The sequence below is a fragment of the Asterias amurensis genome, chromosome 3 (genome assembly GCF_032118995.1).
Source record: "Asterias amurensis chromosome 3, ASM3211899v1".
NCBI classification, from domain to species: Eukaryota; Metazoa; Echinodermata; class Asteroidea; order Forcipulatida; family Asteriidae; genus Asterias; species Asterias amurensis.
In genome coordinates this window covers 15,994,420-16,021,120 of record NC_092650.1, presented here as the reverse complement: position 1 = coordinate 16,021,120, position 26,701 = coordinate 15,994,420, and the positions used below count along the sequence as shown (strand labels likewise).

Below are 26,701 nucleotides of genomic sequence, written 5' to 3'. Positions count from 1 at the left end.
CTCCTTTAACATAGAAGCAGAAAATATGTACTCAATTCATAATGGTTTTATCCTGAGAACTCATCAGGAAAATAAATTTGTCATTATTAGCTAAAATACTAAAAATCTGTGTATCTTTGACCAATGGTATCATACTAAAATGTCTTTCTTAATACAGTAAACATTGGGCAAAAACAAATGAAATGAACTTCTGTAGTAATACTAAGAGCTGGCGTACCTGATTGAGAGCATCAATGATCAGGATGAGTGGTCGTGTGTTTGGATTGGATAGAGTGGCATACGTCAGTTGGCAAGTCGACTCCAAGTCCTTAGGCATCGTTGTATCCTACAATGTATGCGACAAATAAAAAATAAAAAACAATTGACTATTATTTGGAGTGCCCTGGCATCGAATTCAAAATCTGGTGGTTTAGTCATCCGAGTGTGGACTCAAATCCAGGGCCCAATTTCATAGAGCTGCTAAGCACAAAAAATTTGCTAAGCATGAAATATTTGCTTTCATAAAAACAGGTTTTCCAACCAAATTTCCATGTGGTTTTCAGGATAAGCCAACAACAGCTGAATACCAGCAACAGGCAATATCCATCAAATGGAAGTTTTGTTGGTAATCCTATTTTCATCAAGGAAGAAATTTCATTCTAAGCAAATTTTAGCGCTTAGCAGCTCTATGAAATTGGGCCCTGGTCGTGACACACGTGTCTTTCAGCAAGATGCTTTACTATAATTATGCTCTTCACCCAGGGGTTTAAATGGCTAGTTGCAAGGGAACGAAATTCAAGACAAAATATGACTTACATTGACAATACCCAGTTCCTTCAGGAGTCGTTTTAGAGTGGACTCGAGGTTCGGTGAACCGGGTACGGCTCCCACAAAGTGATAGAACACGTGCCACCCTTGGTCTCCGCCGCTGAGGGAAACAGAGAGGGCATTGCATTAATGAACGAGAACAGGATAATATCTAAATGACAGTGACACTTTGACATTGCTAAATATTGTTAACTTCTTTAATCAAACTTTATTAGTAAAAATTTCAACAAAAATAGCATGTAATAGAAAACTTAATTTTGTGTTTAGAAATTTGGGATACTATGTTTACATAATACATTGGAAAATTTCATATCCGGACATGACCTCTACTTTGACCTCTTGTCAAATCTTGTGGCCGCTGTGGGCATTTTGGTACAAGCCGCCTGTGGCCACTATGGTCTCGAAAGTTTGTAAACACCACGGTAACCTTGGCCCAAATACCTTACCGCCGAATTTTGAGCTTACGATCACCATTCTACGCTTACGTGAAAGCACTGAAATTCTGTGCTAGCTGTCTAAGCGAAGAATGCCTAGTAACGTGGAGTACACAAGCGCACAAGCAAAAATTCCCTGCTTACCTGTAAAATGCGCTTGACAAAAGCACAGAATTCCCTGCTTTCACAAGCGCAGATTGTTTGACTTACAGTAAGCAGAGCCATGAAATTGGGCCCTAAAGTTTTGAAGAATAGTGGTGTTTTAAAAAGTGTTTGTGACCAGCTTTACACATCAGTTTCTTTGATTGATAGTTTTTACTAGTACATGTCAGTTCATGGCGTCAGTGATGAACTAAGGATCCACTTCTCTACCATCCTTTTTCTCCAGGGCGGTTGCCAACTACTCCTGGGGCTGAAACAGGGTTACCTCCTTTACAGCCCATATAAGGATGTAGACTTCCATCAGATGGTATCATCCATCAGAAGCCCAGCTGGTAGAGCAGAAAGCACTACCTCCCCAATGTTCCATTCTATTGATACATACCCTGGTATTTCCTTCAAGAGGGCTTTAGATACGGTCACATCAGAGACTCTTGCCATGATGGACGATTTCCCGGTGCCTGGACCTCCCAGCAACACAAAGGGGACGTCGATGCCAATACCAATGACGTGTTCTTTGATCTGTAGAAAAACCATTCATACATCACATAGAAATTAATAATACTTGTTTTTTTAAAGCGCTGGCTCTACCCCTACATACGGGGTGATCAAAGCGCAGAGTGCTTTTTCCTGCAAGGTATGTGGAGCTATGATTTAAAGTACAAAACTACAAAACTTTTTCCTGCAAGGTATGTGGAGCTATGATTTAAAGTACAAAACTTATTCCTTTAAAGCAGCGTGTAATAATAATTATTTAATAATATCGAAGTTTTATATAGCGCACATATCTACCAAACAAGGTACTCAAGGCGCTGAGTATATACAAATTTTCAGAAAGATATGTTATTGAAGTGATGAATTATGAGACCCAATTTGTAGCACCTATAAGCGTTTACAAGGTGCTACAGCCATTTAGCAGCCACAGCCAGGAACACCGGGGCGAACCCCTTCTCTTTGCGATAAGCGCACTGGGTTCTTTTACATGCGTTACGTTACACAACACATGGGACCAACAGGTGTCAAGGCTGGGGATTCAAACTCACACTCTGCTGATCAGAAACACCAGAGTTTGAATTCGGTGCTCTTTACCGCTCGGCCACAACACTTCCATGGAAGGAGGACTCTTTTTTGTTTAATACAAACAGTTGAGATATTTTTTTAAATAATTTTATTTTTGATGAGATTGAAAAATGTTAGCATTCTTTTTGTGAACAAAACTTTTCTTTTCGAAACCAAAAATAAATATTTAAAAAAATCATTTTAAAAAAAAGGGAGGAGGAGGCCTCTAAAAAGGAAGCGGACAGGGATGCTGAACATACTATTATTACATAGTAATATCTCCGATGAAAACAAACCAGACAAAAACAGAGGATAAACATACCTGTTCTAAGAGTTCAGTTCTTCCGAGAACCGAGGCACTTCTGTTCTTCATAAATGACTGGAAAAAAAGGAAAGGGAACAGGGAAATTTAGGCCAAAAAGTATTGAAAACCCAACAACTTTGGCCTCACTCAATGTTCCCACGGATTCGAACCCACGGCTCCCTCCATATGCTGGGCACTATTTCATAGGGCTGGTTAACCGTCGATTTTGTGCTTACTGTCTGATTTCCATTTCATAGCTGGGCACTATTTCATAGGGCTGGTTAACCGTCGATTTTGTGCTTACTGTCTGATTTCCATTCCATAGCACTGCTTACCGTAAGCACGTGAGATTGCCCGGTTCGAATCCAACATGATTAAAGGATTTGGGTACTTTTTCAAAATGTCCATAGATTTACATTAAACTTACAGGGTTTGAAGATAATGATAGTGGAAAGCTTCCCTTCAAATATTACTTACTGAGGTGCTGTAGTGTTTGAGTAATGAGACAAATAAAAACAATGTCATGAAAATACGTTTGTAAATGCTTAAAATAATTTTGGTCTTATGAGACCAAAATTATTTTCATGACATTGTTTCACTCATTTCCCCAAAACTACAGCACCTCAGCATGTAATATTTTAGGGACGCTTTCTACTATCATTATCTTCAAACTGTGTAAGTTTAGTGTAAATCTGTGGACATTGTGTTTTTTGTCCTACAAAAAGTACATACACCCTTTAATATGCCTGTGATTTATTTTGTTTACAGGACTCAGGAAAGTACCAAGTATACAGTGCTAACACATATCGATGTATACGGGTAAAACCAAAATTTGTAACAATCTTTGCTTGACAAAACTTTTCACACAACCATGAGTGTTTATTTCAATCGGCCTTAATCCGTGCAAGGGTAAAACCAAAAATAGTATTATTTATCCCCAATGCCAATTTTACATCTGTTATGACTAATTATATTTGAAGATATATACAGCATACTGTGTCTACCAGACAAACTTAAAGGCAGTGGACACTATTGGTAATTACTCAAAATAATTATTAGCATAAAACCTTACTGGGTGACCAGTAATGGGGAGAGGTTGACGATATAAAACATTGTGAGAAACTGCTCCCTCTGAAGTGACACAGTTTTTGAGAAAGAAGTAATTTTCCACAAATTTGATTTCAAGACCTTAGATTTAGAATTTGAGGTCTCGAAATCAAGCATCTGAAAGCACACAACTTTGTGTGACAAGGGTGTTTTTTCTTTCATTATTATCTCGCAACTTCGATGACCAATTGAGCTCAAATTTTCACAGGTTTAAATGCATATGTTGAGATACACCAAGTGAGAAGACTGGTCTTTGACACTTAGCAATAGTGTCTTTTTCAAAGAAAACTGAATTCAGATAAAAGTTTTGACATTTTTCATTCCCGAGTTTACCTCATGGGCTTCTCTGCTCTGTTGGAAGAGGTCTAGGTTGGTGGTCTGCAGTGGATATTGGAGGCTAATCCGCTCCTTGAAGAAGTCATGAACCTGCCAGAAAAACATATACGAATCATCGTCTGACATGTTTGAAAAAACAAAACAATGGGAGACTTTTTGAGAGCTCTGCCACTAGAGGGCAGCAGACCTACCAGGTAAGGGTGCTCAACTCCTATAGCAAACAATGGTAAATGCTAAAAATTCAAAAATACTCAAAAAAGAATTTAGAAGTCTCTCAGCCTCTTGAAAATTAAATCAGATACATTGTCATACAACTAAACTTCAGATTTCTTCTCAACTTTTGGTAGGTCAGCATTTTGGAATTTTTGCTAATTACCCTAGAAGAAACACTCCCAAAAACTCATGCACACCGCTTGTGTTCCTTGGGGAACTCGTGTCCAGCACGTCCTGTTCCAGAACAGTTTGGTTTATGCTGGCAATGTGTTATGCAAAACAAAATACAGTTTGGCTAAATCTAAAATACAAAATAAAAAACACGCAAAACACAAGGTATTTGCTGTCAGTGACCGTCACTCATGCTTCTCCTATTCCTAATTTGTTGACATTACCTGGTGAAGAGCGCCCTCTCTTGGTGATTGGCAGATAGTCCAAAGTTTCCCATTGTAGAACTTCAAGGACAAATATTTGGTCCATGGAAAGAGTAATACCATTTGTATTTCCTAATTTAAAAATTCTTACAAAGTTTATTTTTTTACGAACTTTAGTCAATCAATCAATCAATCAATCGCCCTTTGTAGAGCGCCAACATTAAAGTTTGTTCGCAGGTGCTGAGGCACAGTTCAACGGTTAGTAAAGCCTGCTGGAACAGGTGAGCTTTAAGGAGTGTATTGAATGAGGTGAGTGAGAGTTTAGTAATCTGTGAACAATCTAAAGTAGTCATACCTGCTTGCCCAATGTTTTGTCCAGGCCTTTGAAAACAACCTTTTTCTGGTCGTTCACTCCTTCGTACTCACAGTTGTAGAATTGAAGTTGTTTAGCCTGTAAAAAAACACACCACAAACACATATAAAACAACGAATAATAATAACAATAATATACAGCACTTATAGAGCGCACAGAATCTGACAAAGAAAAATGCCATTCAAGGGCGCCGGTTCCCAAAGTCAAGAGTCCATGATTTAAGATATTTGTTTGAAGAGGTGTGTTTTGAGCTGCCGTTTGAAGATTGAGGGATTATTTTGTGTTCTGAGGTCAAGCGACGAATCAGTATAGTAAGGTCAGTCTAGTGTTTATATCTGGTTTCCTTGGCATTAAATGACTGAAAGTAGCTCTTTTCTCCCGGACAGAATGCCAGTCTAATGCAGGTTACAATTTCATTGAGCTGCATAAAGCCATTGGACTCTTTCCGTACAGAAAAAAAAATGAAAGTTCACAGATTTACAAATAACTTACAGGGTTTACAGCAGGTAATGGTGAAAGACTTCTCTTGAAATATTATTCCATGAAATGCTTTACTTTTTGAGAAAACATTAAAACAATATCAATTCTTGATATCGAGAATTATGGATTTATTTTAAACACATGTCATGACATGGCGAACGTGCGGAAACAAGGGTGGGTTTTCCCGTTATTTTCTCCTGACTCTGATGACCGATTAATAGAATTTTATTTTTTTCAAACATAAGAGTGTATGTTTAGTAACAATAAAACAATTTTGTTAGTAACTGTTTTTAACAATTTATATGTTTAAAAAATAGCTAAAATTGTTTGGGGGGTTGACTCCGCCTACCCCTTTTGTGACGTCAATTGAGGCAGATAATTTTCGTCTTAGTTTTAGCATGTAAAAGGTATTAACCAGTCAAGGTATATTACCATAACTGGTTAATGCGTTTTTCATGCTGAAATAATTTACATCTCACTGCACTGAGACAAAAATTATTTCTATGACTTGTTTTACTCATTTCTCAAAACACCTCGGCAAGTAATATTTTATAGGAAGCTTTCTACCACCACTACCTTCAAACTGAGCAAGTTTAAAACTTAAATCTGTGGACTCTGTGTTTTGTGTCAAAAAAAAGTACCCGAACCCTTTTGACAAAAAGTGGAAAAATCATTTCCCTGAACTAGACTAGGTTAAAACTGTAGAAAGCCTCGCCTCTTACCCCAAATCGTTCTTTCAACATCTGCTTCAACATCTGAAGCTTGGCTGGAGCTACTGGGTTGACATCAACGAAATCTTTATGAAACTGAACGGGTACACTCTTCAAGAAGCTGGAGTCACGGATCATGAACAGAGCTGTTTTTTATAAACAGGAAAGGAAAAAAAGAACATTCATTTATTTAAGAGACCACTGGACACTATTGGTATTACTGATAATAACTGTTTAAAAGGTACTTGGTAACAAGCAATGGAGAGCTCTTGATAGTATAAAATATTGTGGGAAACTGCTTCCTTTGAAGGAATGTAGTTTTTGAGAAAGAGGTAACAATCTTACTTAATTAATAAAATACTTCAGCTGAAGCCTTTTATGATATGCATCTGAAAGCACACAAAGTAATGCAACAAGGGTGTTTTTTCTTTCCATATTCTCTTGCAAAGTCGACGACCAATTAAACTCAATTTTTCAGAGGTTTGTTAATAAATTTATGTATTTGTTTGGATACACCAAGTGAGAATACTGGTCTTTGCCAGTATTACCAAAAATGTCCAGTGTTTTTAAGACCACAAAAACTTCACACACTACATGGTCATGTGCAGCTCCCTAAATTTGAGTTAAACAAAGAACAATTGACTTCATATAGAGCTTCTTCTTCAATTTGGGTGCTAACCTTTAGCATGAAGCCTGGTTCATACTTCATGCGAATGCGAAGCAAATTTGACGTGAATTTGACATCACAACTATCATTTTCGCAGCGATATTCGCAAGTGAGTTGAACGGAGCTGAACTGCTGCGAATATTCGTTGCGATTTTTGTGACGTCAACATTCGCTTCGCATTCGCATTCGCAGGAAGTATGAACCGGGCTTGAAGCATACATTATTTCACAGGATAGCGATTAAATTTGGCATCCAGCTTGCATGCTCACCATGGGTTTGCATACATGTAGTTCTATCATTCATTTGCTAATACAGAAAGCGTCGGAAGGTTAGCATGCCTTTTCTAGTGCTTACAGTTAGCAGATCTTTGAAGATTTATAACAGTAACACATCGGGGCCCGTTTTCCCAATAATATTGTGCTTACCAGAATAATGTTTTAGCTCAGCAGCATTCGAGTTAATGAGCAATTTTTTAAGCAAAATTATCTGCTTACTTAATAAAGGCATTATATATCTTAAAATGTTTTAACTTCATCGGCTGATAAGACCCCGTACGACACAGAATATGATAAAAGTAATAATAATAATAATAATAATAATAATAATAATAATAATAATAATAATAATAATAATAATAATAATAATAATAATAATAATAATAATAATAATAATAATAATAATAATAATAATAATAATAACTTTTGATTTATATAGCGCCTAATAACTAACACTTAATTCTCTAAGCGCTTTACATTAGTGCCCTGGTCATAGGGCCAATAACATCCCTTTTTAATGTTTCTCAGCTCCCTTGGGAGTATACAACCTGGGCAACAGTTTATATCGCTCCAAAGGCTTTTTCATTCACAATATCAACCTCTACCCTCGCAGGTACCCATTTATTCCCCTGGGTGAAGAGAAGCAATTATAGTAAAGTATCTTGCTCAAGGACACAAGTGTCACGACCGGGATTCAAACCCACACTCCGATGAAAACGTACCAGAACTTGAATTCGATGCTCTTAACCACTCGGCCATGACACTCTAATAAATCCCTAATAAAGTACTCACAGTTGATGTTGTCTTTCCGGTATGCTCCGTGCATAATCTCCATCTCTGTGACAGATAAACCGTTGACCCAGCGGTAATCTGTTGCTATTGATTCCGGTATCTCATTCTGGTTGGGGATCCATCCACAACGTTCACTGAACAGACGGTAAAAGAAAATACTCAATCAAACTTGTGTTAATTCAAAGCAGTTGGCTTGTGATTTGTTTTGTGATTTAATTGGGGAATATAGGCCAATAAGTTTTTTGTTTTCTTGTAATGCTTTTCATTTTGCGCTATATAAATACTGTTTTATTATTATTATTATTATTATTATTATTATTATTATTATTATTATTATTATTATTATTATTATTATTATTATTATTATTATTATTATTATTATTATTATTATTATTATTATTGGCTCCAAATAAAAGGCAAAGAAATTAAAACAATTAATACAGATTTTTAATTACTTTTTGCCATGTGAAGTTTAGGCATGCACAGACTTATAAAAAAAAATTGGATGAGGCAAAGTTAACAAAATGTTTAAAAAGGTATAGCCTTGGATGGTTTTCAGATGAAACAATTTTGCAAGTGGGATTTACAAATACATGTATTTAAAAAATTCCGTCTAATTTTGTTGTTTTATACTAACTGAAAATGCTTTCAAACAAACAAGCACCACTGGGGACAAATTGTATATAGCACCAAATCATGATGCTTACTAGAATATGGTTACCAGTCTAATGCCAAGTCCTATGCACAACTTGTGACTGGTATCCTGCTCATTTCTGCTAAGCAGAAAATTGTTGAGCAATATTTTCTACTTAAGCAGCTCTATGAAATTGAGCCCTGCTGTCTTTTACTAGCAGATGCTACACTTCAAAATCATAAATCCTTTTAATTTTGTTCTCTTCTGTGTTTATAATTTGTACAAATTTTTGTAATGTATGGGCAATCAATATAGTCGATGATAGTACCTGTTAATTTTTCAAGTACCTGTTAATTTTTTCAATTTCCAACTTTAACAATTAAATTTCACATCTTAGGTATTTTACAAGTGCCCTGCATTTTTATGATGAATTTTATGACAGCACTTGTTACTATCAGCATGGTATGCATGAGTTTTGTCCACTCTTTGCCGATGAAAGCTACTACTGTATTTATATGCCCTGCACCGATTTCCCTAAAATGCTCGGATTAATCCTGTCATAAGTTAGGACAAATAACCCGTCCTAACTTAGGATGGGTTCAATGCATCCTAACGTCTTTGTATACGGAACTTTACTCGTTAGGAAGAGTTTGGTTAAACCGACGGCAGGGCCCAATTACCTGCTAAGCACAGACAAATCTTGTTTAGCCAAAACAGGTTACCAGCCAACATTCCATACAGTTTACACTGTTGCGACTGGTGCCCCGCTAATTTTTTGCTTATATCGCAAAGAAATTTGTTAGAGAGTACTTTCAGCTGCTAAACAGCTTTATGAAAATGGGCCTGATGAATGTTTCCAACTGCCCAGTTTTAGTCCAACTTCAAGTAAGACAACCTGCTCATTTTTTGCTTAAATAAAGCAAAGAAATTTGTTAAAAAGTACTTTCAGCTGCGGAACAGCTTTATGAAATTGGGCCTGATGAATGTTTCCAATCTGTCCAGTTTTAGTCCAACTTCAAGTAAGACAACCCGCTCATTTTTTGCTTAAATAAAGCAAAGAAATTTGTTAAAAAGTACTTTCAGCTGCGGAACAGCTTTATGAAATTGGGCCTGATGAATGTTTCCAATCTGTCCAGTTTTAGTCCAACTTCAAGTAGGACAATTACCTGCTCATTTTTCTGACATGGCCTATGATTTACCAGGCTTTTCATACTCTGTACTTAACTTTATATAAATATTTCATGCAGGAATCAATAGGTATGTTAAATACAGCAATGATGGATTGTATGTGATTGATTACTAAGCATGCCACAGCCATGGTTGCAAGGGACCATTCCTGCATAGGAATAACCGATCTATATAATATTACATGCACAAATTATACGATATATGCAGGCCTCGGAATAGCCAACGACACCCACAGCAATGGGAGACCTTCCAACGCTAGGTGGCAGCAGACTTACCAGGTAAATTTCCATTGTTTATGGAGTTCTGAACATAAGCCTGAGAACAATGGCTTTACCCGGTAAGTCTGCTGCCACGTATCGTCCCAGAAAGTCTTCTATTGCTGTGGTGCCCTTTGCAAAGTTCCAACGCAAGTTAAATTTTCCTTAGGAATAGAAGTACCCCTTACCATGCTTCCCAGAGGAAAATTCCTGAGCCCTTTTAAGAATTTTTTTTATAACATGTTCAAGGCCTGGATTTGCAACAGAGCATGATTCTATAGGAGCATTCATGACTTGGGAACTACCATACAAAGCATGAGTGCATGATCCTATTGACCCTTTGCACGCACGTCACATGCGGCGCCTGTGCCACGCTCACCATTTTGGTGGTCAGTAGGGTTCTGATACATGTAAACGTTGCTTTCTTGAAAATGCAAACTTCACTGGTAAAGGCACAGTGACATTGACTCACCAAAATGGTGCATCCAAATTATTCTGATGATGACGTCAGGTGAACTGGGTCATTTGGCAAATGAAGTATTATTTGTACAAGCATGACTTTATTTCAGGTAAACAAAAAACATAATTTCAAAGCATTTCTTAATTTTAACAATCAGTGCTGCATCAATTCCCTGAAAGTTAAAGAAAGGTTAGAAAAAAAAGGCTGGGGGGAAAAAAGCTTCCCAAATTGAAAAATTTGCATATACGTCAAGCACAAAAATAGGAACAAAATATCCCATAAAGTCTGATTGAATGCAGTTAGGTTAACATGGAGGTTAGACAACATGCTTCCATTAAACACCAAAGGGAAATATGCTCACTGTAACAACAGGACATCACTGTGATATTTTTTTCACGGGACTCGGGAAAGTACTGAGTATACAGTGCTAACACACATCGGTGTAAGGGTAAAAACCAAAATTAATATACTTTATCCCCGATGCAAATTTAACATCTATTATAAAACAGGACATCACATGTAAATGTAGCATTCAAGTTCAGTTCAAGTTTCTCTCTTTATAAATGAATCTTGCTGGAGGCTTACAGGTAACTGTAAGTACAAAACAGTTAACTCTCGCTACGAACAAGATCTGCCGGACTAGTCCGTTTTCCTCGTATTTAAATACATATGTTTTTGTAAAACAAAATTCAAATCTCCTCCCAATACTTATCTTATGTCGCAGGTTTTTATAGACTAATTTTGTTGTGTCTGGGTTTATTCGTGTTTTTTTTTTTTTTTACTGCGCCATAAACACCAAGCAGGGTGGATATGTGCGCATTACAAGTCTTTGTTATTATTATTATTATTACTATTATTTAATGGTGGCTCTTTGGGCATCACATTAATTCTTTCAAAAGTAAGACTAATAGGGTCTTAACAGAACTGGGCTCACTTTTATGGCTCTGCTTACCACTTTATCTTGAAAGAACGATCACCATTCTGTTTTTGTTTTTGGTTTTTTTTTAAGTCGCCAAGTACACAAGGCCTGAAGGCCACTTCAAGGTGTGGGCTACAATTTTTTCTCCAGAGGCCATTGCCACCTACTCCTAGGGCTGAAACAGGGTTATCCCTTTTACAGTCCATACGGATGTAGGCTTGGGTATCATCAGTCCTTAAAAGCGGTGAATTTCAACGACTTGAACCCCAGGATTTCCTACTGTTACAGTGATTTAGGGTGATAGGTTGTGAGTAGGCGTGTTAGAGCAGCATAGCAGATGATCAAGACAAAGTGTCTCCCTACCCATGACTGCTTCCAAATGAGTCAGGAACTGGGAAAATAGACAGGCTGAAAGAAGAAGGAAGGAATAAAAAAACACAGACACAGCAAATAAAGGACAGGGTATTCACTAAAAACGTTAAATATTATACCTTTCTACATTAAATAATGCTAGCATTTCTTTTTCGGACACAAGATGTTTAGACATTTCTTTGTTAACAAACAGTGGCTGCCATTTTGTGTGGTAGGCCTTGACAACAACATGCTGGGCATGATAAATAAAGATTTGAAAAAATTTGAATTGAATTGAATTTTGAATTGAACAAATAATGTTATTTGATTTAGAACAAATCTGGGAATTTACAGTAAAATCTTTGAAACTCACTTTAATGAAGAATATCCATGTGTGCACTTTTTGTTTTGGGCAGCGGATTTGAGTTGATAGCATTGTGATGATTATTGAAAAAGAATTGTTTTCAGTGACAGCCGCACCTAACTTTGCAAAGTACTAGTTTGTTAAAACTCATGGCTGGGACGTCGCACAAGAAAGGTCTATAAACTATACAGCAGGCCTGATACTTCACGGAGGCAACAAAGGCGATTGCCTCCGTGTCCCCTGGTCATTGCCTTGAAATGCTCCAGTACAAATTTGCAATTTCATCATAGGGTGCCCTTTACCAAGAAGAAAATGCCTTGGTGCCCTTGCCCTTTCAAAAACGAAGCATACAGCCCTGATACAGTCCATAGAAGGTCTTGATTTGTTTTCTTTTTGTATTTCTTGATCAGTGAATACCCCTGGCATAACAATAAACAACGGGAGACTTCCGGAGTAGCTAGGTGACCATAGATTTAACGGGTCTGTAAGTAAGCGATTCAACGGGTCTGTAAGCGTAAACAAATGGCCCAACAAATCTTTGCCGGTAAGAGGTACAGCAGCTTTTGATAGTATAATGCAATTTGAGAAACTTTTCGCTTGGAAGTACTGCGGTTATAAATTTTTGTGCCACGAAAATTTGAACCTAATAAAAGTTATTGACAGTATTGTTTTCAGATTGTGTATTCAGAAAGCGAATTATTTTTCCTGCATGGACATAATCACTTCGGGAAATATCTCAAATTCGCTGCCATCTTTTGAAATGAAACTTTCACAGGTTAGTTTTATGGCATAAAACTGTATATGATTGAAACACGTAGTGGGTTCCTCATGACCCAGCGTATACAATCCTTTTAACAGGTAAATCCATTATACTCAGAAATGTACACAAATGCGCACATGCTCAGATCTAAAAAAAAAAAAAAAAAAAAAAACTCTGCTGTCACCTAGTGTCCCAAGGTCTCTCGCTGAAAAGTCAACATTCAGATTTGCTCTAAGAAACATGAGCGGCTCCTTCCGAATCCACGGCTTCGGCTCCAGATTCGGCTCGGGATAGTTTGGCCCGGCAGTTGTTTTGACCATGCATTACGTACCTGCCCAGGGGTCGATTTCACAAAGAGTTAGGACTAGTCCTAACTTAGGACAAGTCCTAAGAGATATCAAAAACGTACAGCTAATCCTAAGTTAGGACGAGTAACTCTTCCTAGCTCGAGATAGGACTAGTCCTAACTCTTTATGAAATCCACCCCAGGGCTTTAGATGAGAGAACGGAGCCTGAAGCCGAATCCAAGTCGAAGCAGTGGATTCGAAAAGGGACTTATTAGACCCTAACACACTGCATTATCATCTCTGGTACCCGAGCACTCAAACATTTGTCATGTTAGTAGAGGAGTGGGAGCCACACATCAATCAAGACATCTTTGGTGTTAATTTGACCGAACATGGGTTAGAGACATTTCTGATGAATTAAGTCTGAAACTGGGATCCAGATCTTAGAAGGAGCAGGGAAATGATGGCATGTCCACCTTTTAGTCATCCCTGGAATAATAGATTTCAAGGAGCTTCTGGCCACAGCATTTTCATGCACTAGAGATGTAGGTCAAAGAGGTTGACTAATCTAATTTGAAAGAAAAATACAGCATTCTTTTTTTACCATGCCAACTTCTTTTATTTTCAGATAAAATCCTGAAATTTCTCATCGCTAACCGGTGCTCCAATAACTGATGGTTAACGAGAATTGGGGTTGTGGTTATGTCTGAGTAACAAAGTTGTGTATTAGGAGAAAAATGACAATAAATAAATGTTTTGAAATACACTGTACACAAATGTTGCTCTTAATGTGTTCGGACAAGTCAATCCAAACAGTAATAATGTTTAGTAGCTATATATGTCATACCTGGTTAAATTGAGAAAGAACGGCATAATGTTGTCTTGGTAACATCGGTCGATTTCTCCCAGACACGTCCGTAGTGTTTCTTCTGTTGTAGTATCCTTTGGTACTCCCTATTTATAGGTCAAAATGAAATAAAATTTTATATTAATTTTTTTTTTTTTTTCCACCATTTCTTGTTTATAAATTGTATTCGTTCTCCGATGTCTGGTTCATGGGTTGCTTCATTTGGAGCTTCATCACTTTACGTCGGATGATAAGAACACCCTACAATATGTTCTCACTTGGTTGCGACAAATTAAAGTGGAATACTCACCCATCTGAGGTCACAGTCCACAAGATGAAGTCTCCTCTTCTCACACCACACACGCAGGTCGGGAAATACCTAAGGAGAGTTTGAAGAAGAAGAGGTCAATTATCAGATCAGAGAAGGGCAAACCCACACATTCAGGGCCAAAAAACCTTTATCATGGTGCGACTATCTTGGTTTGCTCCCATTCAAATCAGTTTTACCAGACCGAGGCTGGAAGGGCAAATAGTCTGGTTACTTTTTTGTAAAATGAATGTACAGCATTCAATTACTGTTATTGGATACAGGCAACAAGACCAACAATAGTGGCAGCATGATAAAGGGTTATTGTCCTGGCTCTGCTTACCGCATGCAAAGAATTGGTGCTTACGGAAACAGGTAATTCCGTGTTTACTAGAAACAAATTACATGAGTTAGCAGGGAATTTTTGCTTGTGCGTGTGCCTCCTCCACAGTACTAGGCATTCCTTGCTTACAAATCCGACACTTTGCACTGTAAGCAGAGAATGTAGATTATAAGCGCAGTATTCAACTGTAAACAGAGCCATTAAATTGGGTCCCAATCCACATACAAGGCGCCGGTCTAGGATTCGAACAGGGGTTTGCACAGGTGATTGCCCTGTATTAATATTTTGCAATAAATACAAAATGTATAACGAACTAAGGAAATTAGTCTATCACAAACAGCAGGGCCAAACTTCATAATTGCCTAACAATTTTGTGCTGAGCAAAAATAAGCAGGGTACCATTCACAAAAAGAAAAATATACCATGGTATTTTGGCTGGTAACCTTATTACGGTTGGCATATTTTAATTGTGCTTAAAGGCAGTGGACACTATTGGTAGTGGACACTATAGGTATTATTAGCTTAAAAACTTTCTTGGTAACAAGTAATGGGGAGAGGTTGATAGTATAAAACATTGTGAGAAACGGCTCCCTCTGAAGTGGAGTAGTTTTCGAGAAAGAAGTAATTTTCCATGCATCTGATTTCGAGACCTCAAGTTTAGCATTTGAGGTCTCGAAATCAACCATCTAAACGCACACAACTTTGTGTGACAAGGGTGTTTTTTCTTTCATGGTTATCTCGCAACTCCGATGACCAATCAAGCTAAAATCACTTGCTTTAAAAGCAGTGGACACTATTGGTAATTACTCAAAATAATTATTAGCTTAAAAACTTTCTTGGTAACAAGTAATGATAGTATAAAACATTGTGAGAAACGGCTCTCTCTGAAGTAATGTAGTTTTGAGAAAGAAGTAATTTTCCATAAATTTGATTTTTAAACCTCAGATTTAGAATTTGAGGTCTTGAAATCAAGCATCTGAAAGCACACAACTTCGTGTGAGAAGAGTGGGTTATTTTCCTTGTTATCTCGCAACTTCAAGGACCGCTTGAGGTCAATTTTTCACAGGTTTGTTATTTTATTTTTATTACCAATAGTGTCCAGTGTCTTTAAAGCTACTTTCAACGCTAAAGCAACTCTATGAAATTAGGCCTGGGGTTTCTCACCTCTTTAACCAGAACCTCCCTCTCAGCATGGAAGTCTCGGAACGTTGACGACACAAAGATCCTGACTGTTTTCCATCCTGAGCGAGAGATGACCAGTTGCTTATCCATCTTCCCTCGAGAGTCTACCGTGCGACTCACTTGATCCCACATTGTATCGATGTCATATTTGTAGCTAGAAGTGGCATTCGACGACCCGCAACCCATGATGAAACTGCTAAGAGACAGTGACAAAAATGATTTATTGACATCCAATATAATTCAGAACATTAAACACACCATCCCCCTATAACAATTTTTTTTTTAAAGAGTTAATATAATGACCATTGATATTATAATACAGTACTTTATTTTAATTAGAGGTGAGCTAGTAGGCCTAACTGCTTCCCGTTGCGGTACCTGCTGCCAAAACTTAGGATATAGGATTCGAACTGCCTCTAGCTGCCGGGCAACCTCGGTAGTCTAGTTGGTAAGACACTGCTCTAGAATTGCAAGGGTCGTGGGTTCGAACCCCACCCGAGTAACATGCCTGTGAAATTTTTATTTATTTTTTTTTTTTTCACAGGACTCGGGAAAGTACTGAGTATACAGTGCTAACACACATCAGAGTATGGGTAAAAACCAAAATTAATATTCTTTATCCCCGATGCAAATTTAACATCTATTATAAAGTATACGTCATGTTTCGCCGGGCAAAAAGATGCGTAGTCATGGTAAGATTGCATACAAGAAAGGGATGATCGGCATGCCGCACGTCAGAATTTAGAAAGCGGGTGATCAGACGACCTTCGAGTGTATATTTTTTAAACGAAAAAAACCCCAAAACAACACATTTTTGGCTGATCTTATCCCAACAATTTATGGCCCTAAATAATACTTTTTCCATCAAAAACTGTTTTCATGAATTAGTGATTAGCGGTTCCGTCGTTAAGAATTTCATTTGCAATAAAATCATCGAGATTCAACGATCGGTATTGCACCAAACAATATTTATTTATCAACGAACTTTGCCCGCATCGCTCATGCCCTCAATGGGCGAAAGTCAACATGTTTGAACATGCTTTGTGGCAATTCTTTCTCAATTTGTGAACGTGTGTATTGTGTTGGAGTCTATCAACGGCCAATCACAGCATTCGCTGTGCATGCAGTGGGTATTTTTGGCGACGCCGACGGTGTGCGTGGTGTGTGTGCAAGGTTGGTTGATGCACTCGGCATACGAAACATGTGGCCGTGTGTATATCGTGTTTTAACGTTTTTTTACGATCGCATTTCTGACGCTGTAGTGGCTTCAGGTACCTCTGGATCTTATTAAAAGCAGAACACACGTAGTAATGACACAAGCACACACATTTTCAGTCACTTTTATTTTATTCACATCTTGTTTATTACAGGAAAGTTTCTAATTTTGGACTAGCCCGTCCGGGCTACCTAGAAGTACATTTGACTAGCCCGCGGCACTTGACTAGTGATTGGGCTCCGGGCTAGTGTCTAAATCGAGCCCTGGTTGTTGCTGGCTAACGTTCGTAAAGCTTTCACCGATCAACGCTGATTTGAAAAACGTATAGCGTTAAGGAGGCCAAAAATATTAGACCCCTATATATCGGTCCTACTAAAAGCCGACAACAAGCCGACAACGCCGACAACAAGCCCAGAGCGCCGCCAACACGCCGCCAACACGTTTTAAATACCTCAAAAATGGCAAATAAACCATATACATTTTAGAACTATATGTGTTCTGTAATATAAACGTAAAGTTAATGTAAAAACTTCACAAAAAGTGTGAATTTTTAACCAGAAAAAAACTTCACTTGCACGGAAAGCGGTCGGACGCCATCTTGGCTTAAAAACCGTGTTTGGACCAGACCATTATGATACGGGTAGATTTAGCACTTGTCAACAACAGAGGGCGGGCTTTATGTGAAGACCTTCACTGCAGTGTGCACAGTGCATGACGCCCGCCCTCTATTGCTAAGTCTGACTCACCCGCATCATAATGAACTGGTCCAAACACGATTTTAAGCCAAGATGGCGTCCGACCGTTCTCCGTGAACGTTAAGTTTTTTTTCTGGTTAAAAATTCACACTTTTCGCGAAGTTTTTTCATTAAATTTATGTTTACATTACAAAACACATATAGTTCTAAAATGTATATGGTTTATTTGCCATTTTTGAGGTATTTAAAACTTGTTGGCGGCGTGTTGGCGGCGCTATAGACTTGTTGTCGGCGTTGTCGGCTTGTTGTCGGCTTTTAGTAGGACCCCTATTATATATATAAGGCTCACAGGGGAGCCTTAAGCCCTTATATAATGTTATAGTTTCTAGAAAAAAGATTGCGCATCTTTGTGAGCAAAATAATGAATAATGAAAAGTGAAAAAAAAACTCACGTAATTTCATTCTCATGGCCTTACTAAAATTTGGGGTAAAAACAAACTGATTTTACAATAATAAAAAATAAAAATTAAAAATACAATTTTGTCACAACTTTTTTTACAATAACAATAATTATTTTTTTCTTTTTAAAAAGTACAGTTTGAAAATGATTTAGATGCATATGACTCTTCTGCATTTATTTGACGGTTGACTTTATGTTCAAAATGTTCTTTTAAAATTAAAGTGCATTTAACATTTGATGTCGTGAGTTGTCGCTAATTTAGTGCATTCCGGAGTGCGACCCCATGAGCGCGGCCATTTTGTACCGATCATCGACGAACGTCAAGTTGCCGCGATAATGTCCGTTTTATAACGTCAAAACTTATCAAAATTAATATAAATACGCTTCAATGTATTCTCAAACCTTTAAGATACACAAAGTCACATGAGTTAAGAAAAAAACAAAGTAATCTGGGTGATAATTTTCGAAGTTTCTATCGCAGAAGTCTCACCTACCTTCGTAAGTTCACCAACCTCCTGTTGCTATGTACACCGCACGTCACACAGTTATTCGTCTGGTCTCCTTAACACAATATTCACATTCTTCTGATAGTGAAGTCTGGGTAACTATTTATTTTTCTTTCCCATTTTTTTCCTTTCTTTTATAGCGCCACCAAGCGACAAGAAAAGAACAGTGATTGTGTAACTTTTTGTGATTCTTCTTTCAGAGTTTCAATAATTCTTTATGCTGTCAATCTGGGTGTGTGTGTTTGTCCCTAGCAGACCACCGTATTAAAAAAGAGCAAGACTTTTATGTTTTAGCAGGTAAGTAAAACGGAGCCTGATATAATTTAGACAATAAAGTGCCTTTTTGGTGGCTTGAAAGTTGAATTGAGGACCTGAACTTCCTGGAGGCTGAATTGATGCTAAATAATAAAAAGCTTGAGTAGACCATGTAGACTTTACCTTCCTTGTTGAGCTGTTTATAGTTTAGTGGCTCCGCTTTTGGAAAAGTTTCCGTATGGCGCCACCACTTTTTCATTCGATATGAAATAATATAGTATCTAATTTACCTCAATGAGATATCCATTTTTGTAAAAAAAAAGGGTAAAATAGTGGTGGCGCCGTACGGAAAGTTATCCCCGCTTTTAACGTCGGTCTCATCACTGTAATGGTGACAGTGATGACAAGGAAAACTTAGATGAGATCGATGTTAAAAGCAGAGCCATTAACGGCTCAACAAGTTAGGCTAGACTCGAGTAGACTACGACTAGACTCGCTAGAAAATAGGGCTAGGCAGTTATTTTTTTATTAGTTATTAATATTACATTTACATTTTGACTATTTTTACGAAGAGCAGAAAGACTCCAGTCTGAGTCCAGTATTAACTTATGTTTCGACTCAGCGGAGAGTCACTGGCAGTCAGATCAGACTCAGTGAGTCAGTCAGAGCATCAATATTGCTTGGTTTATCACAATTCAGAACCGCAATGCATCATGGGTAGGCAGAGGGAACATTTGTTGACCCCCCGGTGTACATTGTCGTGCTCGACGTGCGCACGTCATGTGATGCCCCCTTTCATTACTAATACGCAGCTAGCCCCACTTGTGTGGCCAAGGTTGGCCACACAAGTGGGGCTAGTACGCAGCATGCTCGGCGGAACAGCGCCCTCTCTTGATATTTTGCTATTCGCGATAAACCTTATTTATTGCAAGGTTCTGAACACCTCTCACTCGAGAAACTTGGCTGTTTTGCTTGACTAACCTTATTCCACAAGGGGTACTAATAAAAGTATTAACTCTTATCTCGACTCAGATCCTTCTTTAATCTTGGAGGATGACGAGTTACTCGTCCTAACTTCGGACTAGCCTTAAGATTTAAATATCTCCTAGCCGTAGGACTAGTCTTATTTCTAAGTTAGGACAGACCTAAGTTCTTTGTGAAATCAACCCCAAAACTGTCCAAACTTTAGACCAAACCAGAAGTTCAACAAAAAACATATAACAAAATTACTTATACATTTTGTTTCAATGTTTTCTCAGTATTATTTGTATTGTTTTATTTGATGCTTTAAATATTAACCTGCTCTTTACACAACTCAAACACCTAGTTTTTGTAATTCTATGAACACTTCATTTTAGTTTTCTTGACTATGATAAAGTTTGATTGCGCTATTTTCTTTTCTTTTCTCGTGTAGGAATGGCATCATGGGCCTCTATCATCTCCCTCGCTGCTTACGTTACATTTCAACAAAGTCAACTTTCTTCCACAACTGCAGTTATCAGACAGGGCGAGTGGGACTGGATTCCCTTCCCGCAACTCAACAAAGATACTTCATCAACTCCTTCAAACGATGCGCCTCATCAAGCATCGTCAAACCCCTCTTTCTAAATGTCTTGAAGGGCGGCTACGATGACAGGACAGCAATCGTAGACAATCTGGGGTCCCACACATATGGTGACCTGGTTCGTTTTAGCACAGCGCTTGCCCAGCTGATCCTTGCAGTCACCCCTCGAGATCCAGCTCTTCGGAAGAGGGGATCGGGGGTCATCCTAAACGGAGAGCGTGTAGCGATTCTTTGCCCAAACAATATCACCTTCGCCATCTCTCAGTTTGCGTCATGGATGAGTGGTTGCACTGCCGTGCCTCTCTGCAAAGTCCATCCTCTATCGGAGTTGGACTATGTTGTCCGAGACTCACAGAGCTCGGTTCTCATCGCCACACGCGAGTTTGCCGACAAGGCTTACTCCCTAGCTGAGACCAATAACCTCAAACTGTTGATTTTAAACCAAGATGCCTTCAGTAAGAAAGGCTCAAATTATTCCAAGGCACTTGATGAAAGCAGTGCGTCGACCACACTGCAGACTATCGTTGAAGTGCCAAACTGTAACGTGGGTGAGGAAGACTTGATCGAAAAGCGTGTTCTGGTGCAGAAGTGGAGTCAAGTCCGCTGGAAAAATCGTAAAGCAATGGTTATTTACACAAGTGGGACGACTGGGCCACCCAAGGGTGTGGTGCAAACTTTTGCATCCTTTGAAGCACAAGTCTCTATGATGCTGCATGCATGGGGCTGGACACCCAATGATGTAATACTTCACGTGCTGCCTCTACACCACATCCATGGTTTGATGAACGTGCTGGCATGTCCGCTATGGTGTGGTGCAACATGTGTAATGATGCCCGAGTTTAATGTTGACAAGGTTGGAATCTTAGGGCCTCTTGACATTCATTCAGTTAAAGGCAGTGAACACTATTGGTATTTATCAAAGACTAGCCTTCACAGTTGGTTGTATCTCAACATAAGCATAAAATAACAAACCTGTGAAAGTTTGAGCTTAATCGGTCATCGAACTTGCGAGATAATAATGAAAGGAAAAACACCCTTGCCACACGAAGTTGTGTGCGTTTAGATGGTTGATTTCGAGACCTCAAGTTCTAAATCTGAGGTCTCGAAATCAAATTCGTGGAAAATAACGTGTTTCCCTAAAACTATGGCACTTCAGAGGGAGCTGTTTCTCACAATGTTTTATACCATCAACCTCTCCCCATTACTCGTCACCAAGTAAGGTTTTATGCCAATAGTTATTTTGAGTAATTACCAAAAGTGTCCACTGCCTTTAAACAGGTCAAAGTTTACTTGGCTATAGACCATCTCTGCCCTAAAGCGTACCTATTTAACCCTGGTACAACCCAATTCAAACACAAAAATGTGTAAGGATGTTTTGTGGCTGAGTGGTCTAGTGCACCGGACTCAAGTTTGGCAAAGTTACCAGGGTTTGAGTTCGAATCCAGGGTATGATACTTGTGCCTTGTTCAATAATTGCTTACCAGGGCTAAATGGGTAATGAGGTCAGAGATGGTTCTTATGCAAATAAAAATGCACTTAAAGGGTATCACATACAATGGCATTTTACATTTTCTTTTTTTTACAGAAACTTGTACATTTTGTTTCCAATGTTAAAGACACTGGACACTATTGGTAATGGTCAAATACCAATCTTCTCACTTGGTGTATCTCAGGCATAAAATAACAAACTCGTGAAAGTTTGATTTCAATTGGTTGTCGAAGCTCCGAGATAACTCGCAAAGAAAAAACACCCTTGTCACATTAAGTTGTGTGCTTTCAGATGCTTGATTTTGAGACCTCAAAATCTAATTCTGAGGTCTATAGAAATCAAATTTGTGGAAAATTAATTCTTTCTCAAAAACTATGTCACTTCAGAGGGAGCCGTTTCTCACAATGTATTATACTATCAACCTCTCCCCATTACTCATTACCAAGTAAGGTTTTATGCTAATAATTATTTTGAGTAATTACCAACAGTGTCCACTGCCTTTAAAGGACTCCATGTATTGGAAAATGAGTCACACAACTGACTTTAACCTTGGAGTACCTCTTTGAACATTGTTATATATTTTCTTGTACTCATGTTTTTATTTCTTGAATCTCTCTGACCTTCAGGTATGGGATAAACTCCTTGAGGATGCTGAGCCTAGAATTAACCTGTTCATGGCTGTACCCACTATCTATGCCAAACTCATAGAGGGTTTCGAGTCAAGGTTCAGAGGTCATAAGGTCAGAGCATTCATCAAGGCCAAACTCAGGGACAGGATCAGGTGACATGTTTTTTTTACTGACAGAATATAATAATAGTTATACTAACTAGTTCTTATTAGCACAATTTACAATATCGTACAGTGCCCTGGTCATTGAGCCAATAACAATCGTTTAATTTACCTCATCTCCCTGGGGAATATATGCAGCCTAAGGGCTGCCATGGCGCTCCAAAGGCTTTTTCATACAAAATGTAAACCTCTATACCAACTTACACCCCTGGGTAAAGATAAGCAATTATAGTAAAGCGTCTTGCACCCCAAAGAATTGGTGAAAGGGTAAACCCCCGCAGTCAAGTAGGGACTGAAAACCCAATCCACATCGAGCCCCCGGTGGGATTCGTACTGGGGTCCCAGAGGTGGAAGGCGAGGCAAGATCCCACTACACCAATCAGGCGGCCGTTTTATATTGTTTATGAGGATTCTTTGACCAGACGATATTAACAATACCCTGTCTTTTTTTTTTTATCTCTCAGGTTAATGGTGGTTGGATCAGCAGCTTTGTCGCAGCCGGTACTAGAGAAATGGGAGAGCATCAGTGGACATCGTTTACTGGAACGCTACGGGATGACAGAATTAGGCATGGCTTTGTCTAATCCTCTTAACAGCGTCAGGGTTCCAGGTGATGACCCAATGCATAATGGAGATTCATTTTTAAGAAGAGTCTTAGATCAAGCTCGGTTTAGTTCAGGATATGTAGAGGGCAAAATGTACGTGTGGATCCAGGAAATTTTACCAAGGAGGGGACCTAACCTAGCCAACCCCCAAAACCTTCGCACACAAAAGAAAAAGAAAAAAACAGTTACATTGTACTTGCACCTCATCACAGATGTTTCAAGTCTCCTGATGGTGACTAGAAGCGGGTAGTTGAAAAAATTAAGACTAACTAAGGCTGTGTCCGAAACGACGACTTCGGCTACAGCTACGTCTAGATCAGCCCGTCTGCCAGTGTTGAAGAATAGGCAGACGCGCGCGCCCTAGCCGTAGCTGTAGCCGAAGTCGCCGTTTCGGACACGGCCTAAAGTTAAGTGAAAGTAGTGGTTCCGTCTGATATACCAGGGAGGGGTCCTGATCCATTCCTCTGCCCCGCCCCCCCCCCCCCCCAAAAAAAAAAAAAACAAAAAAAAAACACACACTAAAAAAACCTAGCCAAAACAAACAGGGCCTACCTTCTCACAAGTGTTTCCAAAGCAAAAATAGGAGTTCAATCTGATTTCCTACCTCCCCAGGTAGAAACTAATACAAGCAGGACAGTTCTTTTCAAAAATACTTGTAGCAAGGCAGTTTATAATGAAAACAAATCTATACTGCAGTATTTACATGGTGTTACAGCAAACTGAATATAGAAAGAGTAGTGGAATCGATCAAAACCTATGTGTTCCTTGATTATTTCTGTTTTAAAAACCCTTTTGTACCCTAAAACCCTTTTTTACCCTAAACCGTACCAGGTGCTGTTGGTAACCCGTTACCAACTGTTGAAGTCCGCATCGTTGACAGAAATGGAAACATCTGTGTGAAAGGCAATTCCATCTGCTCCCAGGTCACACCGGGGTCAAAGGTCGTCCAGGGCGACCTTCAGGTCAGTGGGCCTGCAGTCACCAGGGAGTACTGGAACAAGCCAGAAGCGACTACGGACTCTTTTACCAAGGATGGTTGGTTCAAAACAGGTGTGTACAAATTATGCTGCGTTTTAATAGTGGGTGAAATGACGTACCTATCTTAGTTGTAAAAAAAAGTATTCATGTCTCATCATTATCAGTCGGCATAACCTTGCCTCGGTGGCTGCCTCATCCTCAATTGTAATGGGGGCGCACTCTTTGAGGCGCTGCCATCACATTCTACGTATGTGTTTTAAGGAAGGGGTACATTTGGTAAACACTCCAATCTCAAAAACGCTACAGCCTTTTGAAATAAAATTTTCACAGGTTGGTCTTATTGTAGTATTTATATATGAATAAAACAATCGGACGGTTCCTAGAAACCAAGGCATACTTTGCCTTTACTGAATGACCTCTTACAGGAATTTATGATTCGTTCTCAGGGGACACGGCATCATTCAAAGACGGCGTGTACCGCATCCTGGGACGAACATCTGTAGACATCATCAAAAGCGGCGGCTACAAAATAAGTGCCTTGGATGTGGAGCGCCACCTATTGGCCCACAACAACATCGCAGAGTGCGCAGTCGTAGGAGCACCTGATGTGACGTGGGGTCAGCGCGTGGCGGCCATCGTGGTCCTGAGAAACGGCGGGGGTTTGACACTGTCAGAGTTACGGATGTGGGCGCGGGACTTCATGGCGCCTTACATGATCCCAACTGAGCTGAGGGTTGTGGATATCATACCACGCAATGCAATGGGGAAAATCAATAAGAAACAGCTGCTGAAGGATATATTTGATGTGGAATAAACATCTCATTGGTCAGGCCTGCGTCACTCACAGCAATAGCCATGGTGCCCTGTGTTTTTGTTGTGGTGCCCTTTGCAAAGTTCCATTACAAGAGGAAAATTCAAGCCCTGTAAGTTTTTTTATTTTTTTTATTTTTATTTTTTTTTATTTTGTCGCCAGACACACAAGGCCTGAAGGCCACTTCAAGGTGTGGGCTACAATTATTTTTGTCCAGAGGCCGTTGCCACCTACTCCTAGGGCTGAAACAGGGTTGCCCCTTTTACAGTCCATGCGGATGTAGGCTTGGGTATCATCAGTCCAAAGCCCCGGCCGGTACAGCAGAAAGCACTACCTCCCCAATTCAAACAAGCATTTTAAATACTGGAGATGTGTCAGATAATGTGTGCTTTATAGGTGCTGTTTATTCTTATTATTTAGTACATGTATCTACTGTGTATATGCATTCACGACATGATATTATAGCAGGCTTAAGGTGTGTGTGTGGGGGGGGGGGGGGTGTCTCATCCTCTAGTGTAGATCTTCATCTGAACTTCCATAAAGTTTTGTATAAATACAGATTTGTGTGTGAATTTTGTATGGCATTCTCACAAACAGGGTCTCTTTTTGAATCAATGCAAGATAATTGAGAATTTAATTTACATGTATAGTGAATCACACTGCTATTAATACCTTAATGAATATTAATAGAAACAAAGGTCCAAGGTCCAAGAAAATACATTGTAAAATTTATGAAATGTGCAATGATCAAATCAAGTAAATTATGTGATTTTATTTTTAATAAAACAGTTGGTCACAGCATACAGAAATTGAGAATGTCTTTGTTAGTAGATGTTTAATTAGGCAAAATGAAAAAAAACACCAGTTGATCGTCCGGGTTTTTCCAAAAAGAGGTTGATGACAGCCTTTTCATTTTTGATTTCTTTCAACAAAGGTGGCCAGCAAGAATTTATATTCAAACTGGCCATCATTTCTTTAAGTTAAAGTCAGCGCTTACTTTATGTTTACAAGTTCTTCAAAGATTAGTAAGTTTAGTGAGAAATACACAGAAAATGGGTCGTTTTTAACACACACAAAAAGTAAAATAAAAAATGGTGAAAAAAAAGGATGTTCTCTCAAAAAAGATGAGGGAGGGGTGGGGGTAAACTTTCTAGTTTACCATGTTTTAGTTCGAAAAGTAAAAGGAAAACCATGCAATTTCTAGGCAAATCTTTGTGGATCATTTGTATTTTACTTTTAAATCATCTTTCTAACCATGCATTTTATAACAAACGGTTACAAATGCTTTTCTAAGACCAACTCGACCGATCCAAGGCACCGTGTTCATAAAAAGATGCTTGTAA

The 26,701-nt window shown here is 38.8% G+C and overlaps 2 protein-coding genes across 5 annotated transcripts in view; one reads left to right on the top strand and one right to left on the bottom strand.

Moving 5' to 3' along the window:
• Window positions 1-18,889, bottom strand: part of LOC139934635 (telomerase protein component 1-like) — a 38,364-nt gene extending 19,475 nt beyond the window's left edge. Inside the window, exons 1-13 of one of the 4 annotated variants that reach the window (XM_071928938.1) lie at window positions 18,855-18,889; window positions 15,972-16,185; window positions 14,468-14,536; window positions 14,158-14,264; window positions 11,912-11,956; window positions 8,091-8,224; window positions 6,369-6,502; window positions 5,149-5,244; window positions 4,204-4,296; window positions 2,782-2,838; window positions 1,786-1,922; window positions 796-907; window positions 218-325 (exon numbers count right to left, since the gene is read on the bottom strand). In XM_071928938.1, the coding sequence (XP_071785039.1) occupies window positions 218-325; window positions 796-907; window positions 1,786-1,922; window positions 2,782-2,838; window positions 4,204-4,296; window positions 5,149-5,244; window positions 6,369-6,502; window positions 8,091-8,224; window positions 11,912-11,956; window positions 14,158-14,264; window positions 14,468-14,536; window positions 15,972-16,175 (1,296 nt within the window). In that variant the 5' untranslated portion in view covers window positions 16,176-16,185; window positions 18,855-18,889. Of the gene's footprint in view, window positions 1-217; window positions 326-795; window positions 908-1,785; window positions 1,923-2,781; window positions 2,839-4,203; window positions 4,297-5,148; window positions 5,245-6,368; window positions 6,503-8,090; window positions 8,225-11,911; window positions 11,957-14,157; window positions 14,265-14,467; window positions 14,537-15,971; window positions 16,186-18,850 lie in introns of all 4 variants that reach the window. The other 3 variants (XM_071928937.1, XM_071928939.1, XM_071928940.1) reach the window with 3 other exon arrangements.
• A 170-nt stretch (window positions 18,890-19,059) lies between these two features.
• Window positions 19,060-25,817, top strand: LOC139934636 (malonate--CoA ligase ACSF3, mitochondrial-like). The gene is made up of 6 exons (XM_071928942.1): window positions 19,060-19,163; window positions 20,536-21,538; window positions 22,801-22,955; window positions 23,429-23,574; window positions 24,401-24,619; window positions 24,994-25,817. The coding sequence occupies exons 2-6, from the start codon at window positions 20,546-20,548 to the stop codon at window positions 25,359-25,361; spliced, it is 1,881 nt and encodes a 626-aa protein (XP_071785043.1). The 5' UTR covers window positions 19,060-19,163; window positions 20,536-20,545; the 3' UTR covers window positions 25,362-25,817.
• Window positions 25,818-26,701: the final 884 nt, after the last annotated feature.